Source organism: Cervus canadensis, chromosome 6, assembly GCF_019320065.1.
Source record: "Cervus canadensis isolate Bull #8, Minnesota chromosome 6, ASM1932006v1, whole genome shotgun sequence".
In the NCBI taxonomy this organism is placed as follows: Eukaryota; Metazoa; Chordata; class Mammalia; order Artiodactyla; family Cervidae; genus Cervus; species Cervus canadensis.
In genome coordinates this window covers 56,959,064-56,972,587 of record NC_057391.1, presented here as the reverse complement: position 1 = coordinate 56,972,587, position 13,524 = coordinate 56,959,064, and the positions used below count along the sequence as shown (strand labels likewise).

The 13,524-nt window shown below is 40.1% G+C and overlaps 1 protein-coding gene and 1 long non-coding RNA gene across 2 annotated transcripts in view; one reads left to right on the top strand and one right to left on the bottom strand.

Annotated features, from left to right (window-relative positions):
• Positions 1–1,357, bottom strand: part of SECISBP2L (SECIS binding protein 2 like) — a 55,776-nt gene extending 54,419 nt beyond the window's left edge. The window contains exon 1 of the mRNA XM_043472044.1: positions 1,112–1,357. Within this exon, the coding sequence (XP_043327979.1) occupies positions 1,112–1,135 (24 nt within the window). The 5' untranslated portion in view covers positions 1,136–1,357. The remainder of the gene's footprint in view (positions 1–1,111) is intronic.
• A 53-nt stretch (positions 1,358–1,410) lies between these two features.
• On the top strand, positions 1,411–5,306 carry LOC122443632. Its single transcript, XR_006270073.1, has 3 exons — positions 1,411–2,079; positions 2,244–2,364; positions 4,872–5,306. It is a non-coding gene; the product is annotated as an uncharacterized LOC122443632 (long non-coding RNA).
• Positions 5,307–13,524: the final 8,218 nt, after the last annotated feature.

Genomic DNA, 13,524 nt, shown 5'->3' with positions numbered 1-13,524 from the left:
AAATATCCACAACCAGGAAGCGGCTGTCTGCTGAAAGAGCCCGATTTCAAAATCTGAACTAGTTACATATATACACATAAATTCCAGCTACATATATACAAATACAAGAATTTGGGAAATCTTTTCTCGTTATTCAGGTGTTAATTATCCATTTGTAAAGTAATCAGGCTAATCCCTAATCTCTCCTTTTCCTTCATCTATTTGCCGAGTTCATTACTGGGCAAGGCCTTCAACTGAAGAGGGGGAATGGACAGTGAGTAAACTTCCATTTCATCAAATTAAATCCTTTCATACAGATCTCAGAATGGAAAATACTGAAACTTTTTGGAGGGAAGAAAACTATTATTTTAGATTTTTCTCCTTTTTTTTTAAACACTGTCACCATCCCAGCCTCCCAGCACCTTCTAGCTTGGATAATCAATAATTTGATGCAACTGAAACACTAATGGGACTTCGTGAATACGAAAACGGGCTCGGAAATGAACTCGTCCTTCGGGTCCTACACCTTTAAAATATAAAATCGATGTTTTAAAAATACTATTTTTTTTGGCAAAATAACTGGCTAGAAGGGCAAAGGGAAACCGCAGTATTTCATATCTAAAAGGAACACCTCCCTAAAACCACTGCAAAAACAATGCTTCACTCAAGGGAACGTAGATCTTTAAAAGCCCATAACCCCTCCTTCATCTGTAGTTATCACACATTCCCTGACAGTTTTTCTAAGTGAGAAGCCTTTCCACCTTGAAAACACATTCCAGAACTGAAGGGAAGGGGGAGGGGGGTAGTATTTGGTGAAGTTATAAACCCTCTCCTTGGAAAGAACGGACAACTTAGGAATCTTCTGGCCCCTTTCACCAAACAAGTCAGGGGGGCCAAAAGCAAGTCCCCAGCCCGGGGGTAATCGGGGCTGAAAAAGCCCCCAAGCTCGAGACAGCATCTGAAACAATGCAGGAAGAGGGGCGCCGCCAGGATCCCGGGGAAAGGAGGTCTGCGCCAGCAGGAACCCGAGGGCTCCGGCCGTCCGGGCCCACGCTCGGAGACGAGGGCCCGCCCGGGAGGAAGCCGCGACCCCCAGCTCCCGGCCCGACCGGCCTGGCTCAAGCCCGCGTACCTGGTCTGCGGGGGCTCGGTCCATGGCGCCTGCAGCCGCAACGGGCCCGCGTTAGTCGGTGTGGAGAGTGCCTCGGGCCGCTTTCTCCATGGCCCCCCGCTCGGGTCCAGACCGGGCTCCGGACCTCCGCCCCTATCTAGCTGGCCGCGACGCAGAGTCCGGCTACGCCACTGGCCCAGGAGGCGGCCCCAGCTCCGGGAGGAGGAGGCAGCGGCAGCCTCGGGGAGGGATCATCTGGGACGGAAGCCGAGGAGGGCCCAAATGAGCTAGAGGCGTAGTCGGAAATGGCGGAGCGCGGAAGGGAAAGAAGGGGGCGGAGGTCCACAGAGGCAGTGGGCGGAGTGACCGCAGGCGGCCTGAGCTGGCGGAAACCCAACGCGAGCTGGCGGAAACCCAACGCGAGCTGGCTCTTCTGGAGGTTGAGGCCAGCTGGACATTCTCAGGAGCATGTACCCTGAGCCACTCAGCGCTTTGCGTCGGATGTAACTGCCCCTCTGGACTGCTAAACTAAGGAGTGCGGAGCCACTTGGACACGCGCGTTTTAGACTTTAGGGACCTCGGAGACCACTTGAGTCTGTCAGCCTCAGTCCTGTGGGACTCTGCAACCCTATCGTGGACTGTAGCCAGCCAGGCTCCTCTGTCTATGGAATTTTTTAGGCAAGAAAACTGGAGCTGTTTGTCATTTCCTACTTCAGAGATCTTCCTTCCCAAACCAGGGCTGGAACCGGTGTCTCTTGCGTCTCTTGCATTGGCAAGTGGATTCTTTGCCACTGCGTCACCGTGGAAGCCCAGAGACCACTTTCCCATCCCAAACCACCTCTGGTATATCGGAAGAGCTTTTAGCTGCCTGTACACATGTTATTCTTTCTTATGTCATCTGGCCAAAGGAAGCCTTGACTGTAAAGGAGAATACCACTGTATGGCGACCACTGAGAAATGAGACAGGAAGCTCCACAAATACTGGTTAGGTAATTCGTTGTCAAGGACCAGGTTCAACCCTAGGCTCACCTTCAGGCTTCTCTGCCCTATCTCAGAACCCCTAATTTTTCCCACCTCTCAACAGGTAACATACTCTGGTATGTTGCTTTTCCACCGTGCTTATTGATTGTTCCTTTTACCTTCTGTTCCTTAGTTCCTTGAGGAAGGAGACTGCCATGAAATTGGACAATCATTGTGGATTGCCTCTGGATATCTGCTCAAACACATCCTCCAACACATCCCCTAAGAGCTCTTGTTTGCTGGTCAGTTTCAGGGTAAGGAAGAAAAATTAAAAGCTATATAAGCTTGTTGTTGTTCAGTTGCTAAGGCATGCCCAACTCTTTGCCACCCTATGGACTGCAGCATGCCAGGTTTCCCTGTCCTTCACTATCTCCCAGAGTCTGCTCAAACTCATGTCCATTGAGTCGGGGATGCCATCCAATCATTTCGTCCTCTGTCACCCACTTCTCCTGCCCTCAATGTTTCCCAGCATCAGGGTATTTTCCAGTGAGTCAGCTCTTGGCATCAGGCTGGCCAAAGTATGGGAGCTTCAGCTTCAGCATCAGTCTTTCCAGTCAATGTTCAGGGTTGATTTCTTTAAAGATTGACTGGTTTGGAAAAAAAAAAAAGATTGACTAGTTTGATCTCCTAGCTGTCCAAGATGCTCTAAAGAGTCTTCTCCAGCACCACAGTTCAACAGCATCAAAGCATAAAAGCTAAATTATACTTAAGGAAGGGAGTAGAGGTGGCTCCTGTTTTGAAGGGCTGGTGTGGAGATACACAGCTGGAGAAGTGTTTTGAGAATCTTGCTTTGTTATGCTTCAGTGAAAACTTGCATTGCCTTTTCAGTTAGTCTGGCTCAATAGTCTAGTTTTATTTGAATAGGACGTCAAGAAGAGGTAGTCTGTGGAGGCCCCAAATGTACTTAAGTTGGTACTATATTTTGACCTGGTGAAAGGAGTTATGTAAAGTTAATAAGACTTACATCAAGGCTGGCAGCAGAAATTATTTCTAAGGAGAAACATATTTGTATGTAAAGATCTCTCATTTATTTAGTTTTAGTAGCTCTACTTCCTCAAATTTTTTGTGTGCGTGTGTGTACATATATGTGTGTGTCTGTGTTTATGTGCTTAGGCTCATATATATGTGATGGTTACATACTTGAGTGATTTGTGTTTCATGTTAAGTCTCTAGTGTCTATCAGTGAATGCTGAATGAATTTAGGTTTGCTCAGAAAAACTAAACTATTTAGAATATGTAGTTATGTAAACTAACAGATGATCATCTTGCTTCACACTTGAAAGGTAAAAAGAACTCTGAATTTCCAGAATTTCCCCCATGGTGTCTTTAGCATAAGATACCCCTATCTGAGTAAAAATTCAGTAACAGTACAGTCATAAAAGTACCGTAGTACTTTGGTTTTCTTCCTTTAAAGAATGACCTAAGGATATTGAAATATAGGATCTTGAAGGATCTTTCTACTTTATAGAATTTTTATGACTATGAAATAGTTCTTGCAGAGGATCTTTTATGTATAAGACAGTCACTTAAATTTTAGAACATATTTATGAAAAATTATAAGAACAAAAATGTCACAATGCCCTTCTAATTTAACCCAATCCTAGGAAAGCTATTATTCTAATAGCTATTAGAATAAAAATTTAAATCTATGAAGGAAGAGAAGACATTTTAAAACATTACATTTTACAGATGATTGAATTTTAATTAAGTCTTTCATTCAGCAACAAATATTTTAACGTGCTAGGTGCTAGACTAAGTACTGGAGGTTAGTAGTTAATAAGACACTGAGGACAGAGGCCATGTTTGTCTTGTGGGCAAGACATACATAAAACAAATAAAGGTGAGCTGAGTGTCATGAAACAGGAAGCTCAATAGTTTCTACCATAGTGTGGGATGGAAGGTCAGGGAAGTTATATCTAAGTGAATAGAATCTAAGGAAACACCTGAAGGGTGAGTAGGGTTTATGATGAGTAAGGGGGAAGAAATAGGGAAATTGTTCCAAGGAAAAGGAATGGCAGGTGTGAGGACTCAGGTAGTAGAGAGAATTCAGCATTAGTTCTTAAACAAGCTCGCTCCTTGAAATGAAAATTCTGGAGGAGAGGAATAATCCAATAAAGCAAGGCTTCTGAGAGGATTGGAAAGGATAGGAGGAAAAACCAGAAGAAGAAATTGACCTCAGGTGGGAGTAGGTGTATGTTGTTTACAATGACAAAATGAAGAAAGGAGAGGTTTGGCTACATTTCTAAGTTGGAGAATGCTTGTCAGATGGCTTCTGTTTTATCAGTGAAATGGGAGGCAAAATTATCTTCTGATAGTGGAGGAAAGCAGAGTTGTGATGATCACCCACTTTTCAAAAGTCAGCAAACACTTTAGACTTGTGCATGTTATTTTGGGTAAATTTTACATCAAAAGATAAACACTATGAATAAGTATTGAACTCTAGTTTTAACAAATACATGTACCTATGTAACCCAAATCTCTATCAAAATATAGAATGTTACCATTCTATAACATTCTTTTAAACTTCTAAAACTTCTCAGGAATTCCCTGGTAGTCCAGTGGTTAAGAATCTGCCTTGCAATGCAGGGGATATGGGTTTGATCCCTGGTTGGGGACCTGGGATCCCACATGCTGCAGAGCAACTAAGCCCACTGTACCAAAACTATTGAGTCCATGTGCCACAAATAAGACCTGACACAGCCAAATAAATATTTTTTTAAAAAGCAGTTTATGAAAAACAAAACTTCTCTACTTTTTCTAGCCACAGCAATCAGAAAAGAAGAAATAAAAGGAAGAGAAGAAAATTGGAAGAGAAGAAAAACTCTATTTACATATGACCTGATATTATAGATAGAAAACCCTGAAGTCTCTATCAAAAAAGAGAAATTAAGGAAATGATCCCGTTTACAATCACATCAAAAAGAAAGAAGTACCTAGGAATAAACTTAACCAAGAATGTGAAAGACCTATACTCTGAAAGCTATAAATCATTAATGAAGGAATTTGAAAATGATACAAAGAAATGGGAAGATATCCATAAGGGATTAATATCCAACATATATAAACAGCTCATGTGCTGTGCTATGCAGTGCTCAATCGTTTAAGTCATGTCCATCTCTCTGCAGCCCCATGGACCGTAGGCCACCAGACTCCTCTGTCCGTGGGATTTTCCCTGCAAGAGTACTGGAGTGGGTTGCCATGCCCTCCAGGGGTTCTGAGTGATAGAAACTGAGTCTCCTATGTCTCCTGTATTGCAGGCAGATTCTTTGTTACTGAGCCATCAAGAAAGCCCAAACAGCTCATATAATTATATATATATATATATATTTTAACTAATTTAAAAAATGTGCAAGAAGAAGCTGAATAGACATTTTTTTTTCCAAACGAGACATAAAGATGGCTTACAGGCACATGAAAAAATGCTCAGCATCACTAATTATTAGAGAAATGTAAATCAAAAGCAAAAGGAGATAGCACTTCACACTTGTCAGAATGGCTCTCATTAAAAAGTCTTCAAATAACTAATGTTGGTGAGGATGAGGAGAAAAAGGAATATGGTAAACTGTTGATGGGAATATGAATTGGTGCAGCTACCATGAAAATAGTATGCAGTTTCCTCAAAGAACTAAAGATAGAAATACCATATGATCCACCAATGCCACTGTTGGGTATATGTCCAAAAATAAATGTCCCACTAATTTGAAAAGATACATGCATGCCAACGTTCATAGAAGAGTTATTCCCAATAGCCAAGATATAGGGCTATTTCAAACCTTAAAAGATGATGTTGCTAAAGTGCTACACTCAATATGACAGCAAATTTGGAAAACTCAGAAGTGGCCATAGGACTGGAAAAGGTCAGTTTTCATTCCAATCCCAAAGAAAGGTAATGCCAAAGAATGTTCAAACTACCACATAATTGCACTCTTTTTACAGGCTAGCAAAGTAATGCTCAAAATTCTCCAGGCCAGGCTTCAATAGTATGTGAACTGAGAACTTCCAGATGTTCAAGCTGGATTTAGAAAAGGTAGAGGAACCAGAGATCAAATTGCCAACATCCAATGAATCATAGAAAAAACAAGAAAATCCCAGAAAAACATCTACTTCTGCTTCATTTACTGCACTGAAGTCTTTGACTATGTGGATCACAACAAAATGTGAAAATTCTTAAAGAAATGGGAATACCAGAACATCTCACTTGCCTCCTAAGAAACCTGTATGCAGGTCAAGAAGCAACAAGTAGAACCAGACATGGAACAAAAGACTGGTTCAAAATTGGGAAAGGAGTACATCAAGGCTGTATATTATCACCCTGCTTATTTAACTTCTATGCAGAGTACATCATGAGAAATGCTGGCTGGATGAAGCATAAGCTGGAATCAAGATTGCCAGGAGAAATATCAGTAACTGCAGATATGCAGATGACGCCACCCTTATGGCAGAAAGTGAAGAGGAACCAAAAAACCTCTTCGTGAAGGTGAAAGAGGAGAGTGAAAAAGCTGGCTTAAAACTCAGACTTCAAAAAACCAAGATCATGGCACCAGTCCCATCACTTCATGGCAAATAGATGGGGAAACAATGGAAGCAGTGACAGACTTTATTTTTGGGGGCTCCAAAATCACTGCAGATAGTGACTGCAGCCATGAAATTAAAAGACGCTTGCTGCTTGGAAGAAAAGCTATGACTAATCTAGACAGCAGATTAAAAAGCAGAGACATTACTTTGTCACAAAGATCCATGTAGTCAAAGCTGTGGTTTTTCCAGTAGTCATGTATGGATGTGCGAGTTGGACCCTAAAGAAGGCTGAGTGCCGAAGAATTGATGTTTTTGAACTGTGGTGTTGGAGAAGACTCTTGAGAGTCCCTTGGGCTGCAAGGAGATCAAACCAGTCAATCCTAATGGAAGTCAGTCCTGAATATTCATTGGAAGGACTGATGCTGAAGCTGAAACTCCAATACTTTGGCCATGTGATTTGAAGAGTCAACTCATTGGAAAAGACCCTGATGCTGGGAAAGATTGAAGGCAGGAGGAAAAGGGGACGACAGAGGATGAGATGGTTGGATGGTGTCACTGGCTCAATGAACTTGAGTTTGAGCAAGCTCTGGGAGTTGCTGATGGACAGGGAAGCCTGGCATGCTGCAGTCCATGGGGTTGCAAAAACTCGGACATGACTGAGTGAGTGAACTACAACAACAACAACAAGATATAGAAGCAACACAAGCCCATCAGCAGATGAATGGATAAAGAAGATGTGGTATATATACACAATGGAATATTACCTAGCCATAATGAAGAATGAAATTCTGCCCTTTGCAACAGTGTGGATGTACCTAGAGACTATTATGCTTAGTGAAGTAAGTCAGATGGAGGAAGACAAATACTCTTATGTTATCACTTATATGTGGAAATTAAAAAAATAAAGCATACAAATGTGTATAACAAAAAAGAAACAGAGTCAAGAATATAAGAACAAAGTAGTGTTTAGCAGTGGGGAGAGGGAAGGGAAGAGGGGCAAGATAGAGTTATGGGATTAAGAGACACAAACTATTGCATATAAAATAAATAAGGAACAAGTAGATATTGTACAGCACAAGGAAAGATAGCCATTATTTTGTAATAACCTTAAATGAAATATAATCTATAAATATTGTATCACTATGTTGTATACCTGAAACTAATAAATCAGCTACACTTCAATTTTTTTTTAAGAAATTAAATAAATCTTCTCTACTTTAGTCAGATGATTATCTTTTTCACTGTTGTAAATTCACTACCTACACCAATTTCTGGTAGATAGAAGTTGCTCAATAAATATTTGTTGAATAAATGAACATTTGATAGGCTATTAAATTAGAATTCTTTCAGCCAGGGTTGGGTTTTGTTAGACATGTACATTGTATTAAATGAGCAGGATTCAGTAAAGTGTGAATGCTTTTATATTTTGTCTTCAAATTCTCTGAGGACCACTTTTTTTCCCCCTGTGTTGGATGAAATCTCATGAAGATCACACAAACTTCATTTCAGGTTAAAGCTTTCCCTTTTCCTGAGCTCAGTTCTGCTTCAGGCTGGAAACTTCAGTAGAGGAAGCAAAACAGGCCACTTTTGTTTTGTTTTCTATCTTTATATCTATGCCTCCTCTTCCTTAACTACATGCTGGTTAAGGTTTTAGATTCCTCCAGGTTTGGGCTGTGAAGGGGAAGATGGTAGACCTTCTCAGAGGTCTCAGATGTATGCCATGCACTGCACTTTCAGGCCATCACTAATGATCCTAGCCTTCAGCCCTTGGGTTTCTGAAGTTTCAACCCTCAACTAGATCCCTTGTGTGCTCAGCCAAACAACCTTCTTGCTGGACTCCCTTTTAAAACAGCTTTTACCACCATCCCTGGGAACATTTTGCTACACTTGATTTATGACATATCCATCCATCCACCCATCTAGCAATCCCATTAACCAATCTTACTTTTGGTGTGTTACAAAGTAAATTGCTAACATAATACACTTTCCCCTGAGAAAAACTCACATGTATCTACAGTTGGTGAACATGAAGCTGGTTTGCAGCATTCTCTCTGATCTGATTTGGTTTTCTCAGGAAAGATTCAGATCCTAGGTCCCTGTATTCCCCCAGACTTCAGGTGACATGTATCAAGTTCTCCAAGTATTTCCCTGAAACCTCCTCTCAGGTAGCTTGAGGTAAGGGGAAGCATCTCTTTTTTCCCCCAGTGGGAGGTGTGAGTACCTATCAGGTAGCTTCAAAGCAATACCTCTTCATGAGTCATCAGATCACCCCAGCCATCCCCCAGCCTTGAACTGGAGATGAGTGATGAATAATACTGAGCCGCAATTTCTTGGCATATTTTACATGGTAGGCTAACATCTGACTTTAGATGTAGGGGAGATTGGCACCTATCTATTGTCCTTTTGGGACTCAGTCATAACAGCATGTATGTCAAGTTACATGTGCATTTATTTAACAAGTATTTTTTGAGCACTTGTTCTATGCCAGGCACTAGTCTAAGTAGTAAGGATACAAAGTTGAACAAGACAAAGTTCCCGCTCTCATGTAATTTACCGCTAAGTCTGGGTGACAGATAATAAGTATATTTTAAAAAGAAGATAATTTCATGTGGAGATGAATGTCATGAAGGAAATAAAGCATGCTAATGTGATTAATGCAGATAAAGGTGGAGGTGGACCACTTTCATAGGCTGACTTCAAAGGAGGTGATATCTGGCCTGAGATTTGAAGAATACAAAAGGTAGAGGGAAACAAGAGCAAAGGCCCCAGGAGGAAAAACTCTTGTCATTAAAGGAACAGGAGGAGACAGGTGTCAAGCGGGAGGAGGAGAGTGGCATGAGCGATGAATGGTACATGAGACCAGAGCCAAACCAGATCATGTTAGAAATTTATAGGCCATGGTAAGGAGTTAGGATTTAACTTTAATTTCAAAAATCATTCAAAAGACTTCAAAGAGGTGCATGGAATTCATGTTTTGACTGAGTGCTGAAAAGATAAATGTTAAAATTAATACTTACCTTCTAGTTTATAAGAGGGCTTCTCCGTTGGCTCAGATGGTAAAGAATCCACCTGCAACACGGTGTATGAGAACAAATCTGAATGGTTATATAAGAATTGGGTTAAAAAAAAGAATTGGGTTATTTTTACAATTTTATCATAAAAAATTTAGTAACCAAACTTTAGAAGTTTCAACTAATGCAGGAACAACTTCTCAGCATTATAATTTCTACATGTTCCTGAAGTCATGCTACTACATATTGTGATTTTAAAGAACAGCCTACTCTCAACTATGGTCAGGTGAGGGGCAAAGTATTTTCTCGCTAGTTCTTCTGTATAGAATACTTCTCTACACAGTAATGTTGTAATATGTAATATGATAGTGACATTGCACCTACTGTTAAACTTCCCTTCCTTTCTAATAGAAGCTGAATACGATAAATTTTATTTGCTTTATCTCCTGGCCAATGGAGAAGATTCAATTTCATAGTAGCCCTCTAGAAGCTAGAGGGCATGTGCTCTGAAGAAAATACTTTATGAATATTTTCATAAGCAGATCTAAGATTGTTACTCTCATTTAGAGTTTTAGTTTCTCATGTGCTTATTTCTGCATGCCTTTGTTACTAAATTAAATGTATATTTTTGGCTCAAGAGGGTATCATTTTCTTCCTAAAATTATCTAGTCAAATCTTTCTTGTATTAACTTTCAGTTAATCCCCCTGTTTATTTAAATATTGGAAAGCTCTCCATAATCTCTTTACATAAAATTAACAACTTTCACAATCACCATTATTACCTTACTCTATATTTAAACTACTAATAGAATTTCAACATAAGGATTCAGTCCAAAATGCTTACTTATATTTAAAAGTATATATCTACATATTAATAATAATGCTCTCTGACATACCTTGTTCTTACAGTTTATATATGTATGTGACATGTGCTCAGTCATGTCCGACTCTTTGCAACCCCATAGGCTGTAGCCTGCCAGCCTCCTCTGTCTCTGGAATTTTCCAGGCAATAATACTAGAGTGGGTTGTCATTTCTGCCTTCAACGGATCTTCCCGACCCAGGGATTGAACCTGTGTCTCCTATGTCTTTAACCCATTGAGCCATCAGGGAAGCCCCATAGCTTATATAGTTATGCTGATTAGAAATGATGGTAACCCAGTGAGATCACCTGATGGGGGTTAGCAACTTTTAAATACATAGCACAGTATTGTTAACTATAGTCACTTGCTATATATTACATCCCAAGGACTTCCCTGGTGGCTCAGAAGGTAAAGAATCTACCTGCAATGTAGGAGATCTGGGTTTGATCCTTGGTTTGGGAAGATCCCCTGGAGGAGGGCATGGCAACCCACTTCGGTATTCTTGTTTCCATATCTTGTCTATTGTAAATAGTGTTGCAATAAATAGGGTTGTATAGCTAGCTTTTCAAGATAGTGATTTCATTTTCATTGAATAAAGACCCAGAAGTGGGATTGCTGGATCGAATGATAGTTCTATTTTTAATTTTTTGAGGAAACTTTATATTATTTTCCATAGTGGTTGAACCAATGGGAATTTGGCATTTTGGCCATATAACAAGGCTAGGACATAGCTGAAGTTGAGTATATATCTCGTTTTTTTTGCAGGAAAGTAACATGATCTAATGTCAAGAAGGTATTTAAAGTGACAGGCCATGGAATTAAAGCTGCATAAAGATAGTATTAACTGAAAATTACTAGAGGTAATATCTGCTTGTTTTTTCCATATAAGAGAAATCCACCAAAATTTCCATGTAGTAGTAGCAAACTGATAGGAAAAAAGGTTCCATTGACAGTATCAGTGGTGTGATGGAAAGATGGCTACTATTCCCCTATTCATACCTGAGAGCCTCCAAGCTGCCCCTCTTGTTCAAGTTATCCCGCAGGGCTCAAACTCTCACTTGAGACCTTAGTTGGAATGTATGTGACCTTTGGTTGAGGCCTTCCCTGATCACCTTCTTTACCATAGGTATGCACATAGTCCCTTTCCCCTTCTAGCATTTTCCACAGTACTCGTCACCACCTAAAACGCTACTTATTTTGTTTTGTTTACTGATAATCATTTTCTACTAGAATATGAGCTCCACAAGATCAGGGATTTTGTTTGTTTTGTCCATTGCTGGGTAGTCCCAATGCTTAGAAACTCAGAAGCCCTCAGTGTGTATTAACTGTTGCTATTCCAATTGGACACTCTAAACTTGCTCCTTAACCAGCCTAAACACTTCAGGGACAGCTCACTGCTTACTCTGAATGTATTCTGTGCTTTCCTACCTCCCCGACTTTGCTCATGTGGTTCTTCCTACTCTGTGCCTGTCCCATCTTAAAACTCATTTCCTTGATGAAAAAGGTTCTCTTCAAAATTCCACTAGCTAGTTATGCCACATTCTACCTTAAATTGCTTATGTACTGTATATAATTATTTATGTAATTATTTTCTTTCTCAGAGTGTACACGCCTTGAAAACAGTGTTGCTTAACAATGTTTGTTGAATGAGTGAATGAACTTGCCTTTGCAGATGACTCAGACACTCACCAGAAGAAGGAAGAGAGGTAATTAAGTGGTAGGCCTAAATGGCAACCCACACCCCCTCAGTTCTTGCAAGAATACAGGTTGCATATGAAAAAATAAAAACAGAAGATGATAACATCCAAAAATAATTTGTGGATGGTAAGATCATCCATGTAAAACTATAAACTGTCTAATGAATAATCTAGTTTAGGTAAGATTGAGTTGAAAAGGAATGAGTTTATTGCATAAAGGAACTTGGAGAGTCACATAAAAATTAGACATGACATTCTTTTTTATGGTGGTGAGGTCTTTAAGCCAAGCCAGCTTAAAACAGGAAATAACTTCCCAGATTTATTATGGTGTCCTTCAGATTATTTTCATGAACTGTTCCAAATCTCAGTCTTTTTAGAGGACATTCCCTAATGATAGTGAAAACAATAAATCTCCGATATTTCCCCTTCATTCCGAAGTGCTCTGTAAATCTGAAATTGAAAAATCTCCTTCAACTCAACATGGTTTTTTTTTTTGCCCTGACTTCAAAAACCTTTGTTAACAAGCTATTTAGATTTTTTCAAGTCAGTGACTCATATCTTCAGCCCCCAAACCTGGGTTCTTTCTGGAATGTCCTTTCTGAGCCAGCAGAAGCTCACTTCATCAGCAGAGCTTGATTTTTGAAGCCAGGAATTTATGAAGCTGAACCTGTGAATATATAAATCTTATTCACCTTGATATGTACCAAGTTTTCCTAAGGCCTTTAATCAGCTAGACTGAGCAAGAAATGTATCCATCTCAGAAGGGAAAATAACAAGTGCTAGCTAAATAACTAAACCTGGCAGAGATAAAGCCTCTGAAAAGAATCCCACTCCATGGAATACCATCAAAAGAAATATATGTTATAGATGAGAGAATGTTTTTTTCTTTGAGTTTTAAATGTTTTGCATAATAACACCATAACAATAAGAGAAAAATGAAAAAGAAAGTCACTCAGCACCTCATCTGTTTAATATATGAAGGATTTTTTTTTTCTAGTTTCTGTGCATCTACATGCATCGCTATCTATAGGACATAGTTTAAATTTATGTAACCTAGAGGCTCTCAGAACTACTGTACAAAGGAATGATGTTACTATCTAGTAATGAAGTAGGAAGAAATAACTGCTCCCCCTGCCCAGAGCCTATATAAAGGAGATCTGGGAGCTGGGGAGGAGCCAGAAGCAGGTAGGGGGACTCTGAGAGATGAGGCCCATGACTGATCTCAGAGAATGCTTCACTCAACTGAATGTATGACCCAGGAGGTCCAGACACCTGTCACTGACCTGAGAACACAACAGGGTTTCTCCATAGGATCTCAGCTATCATTCCT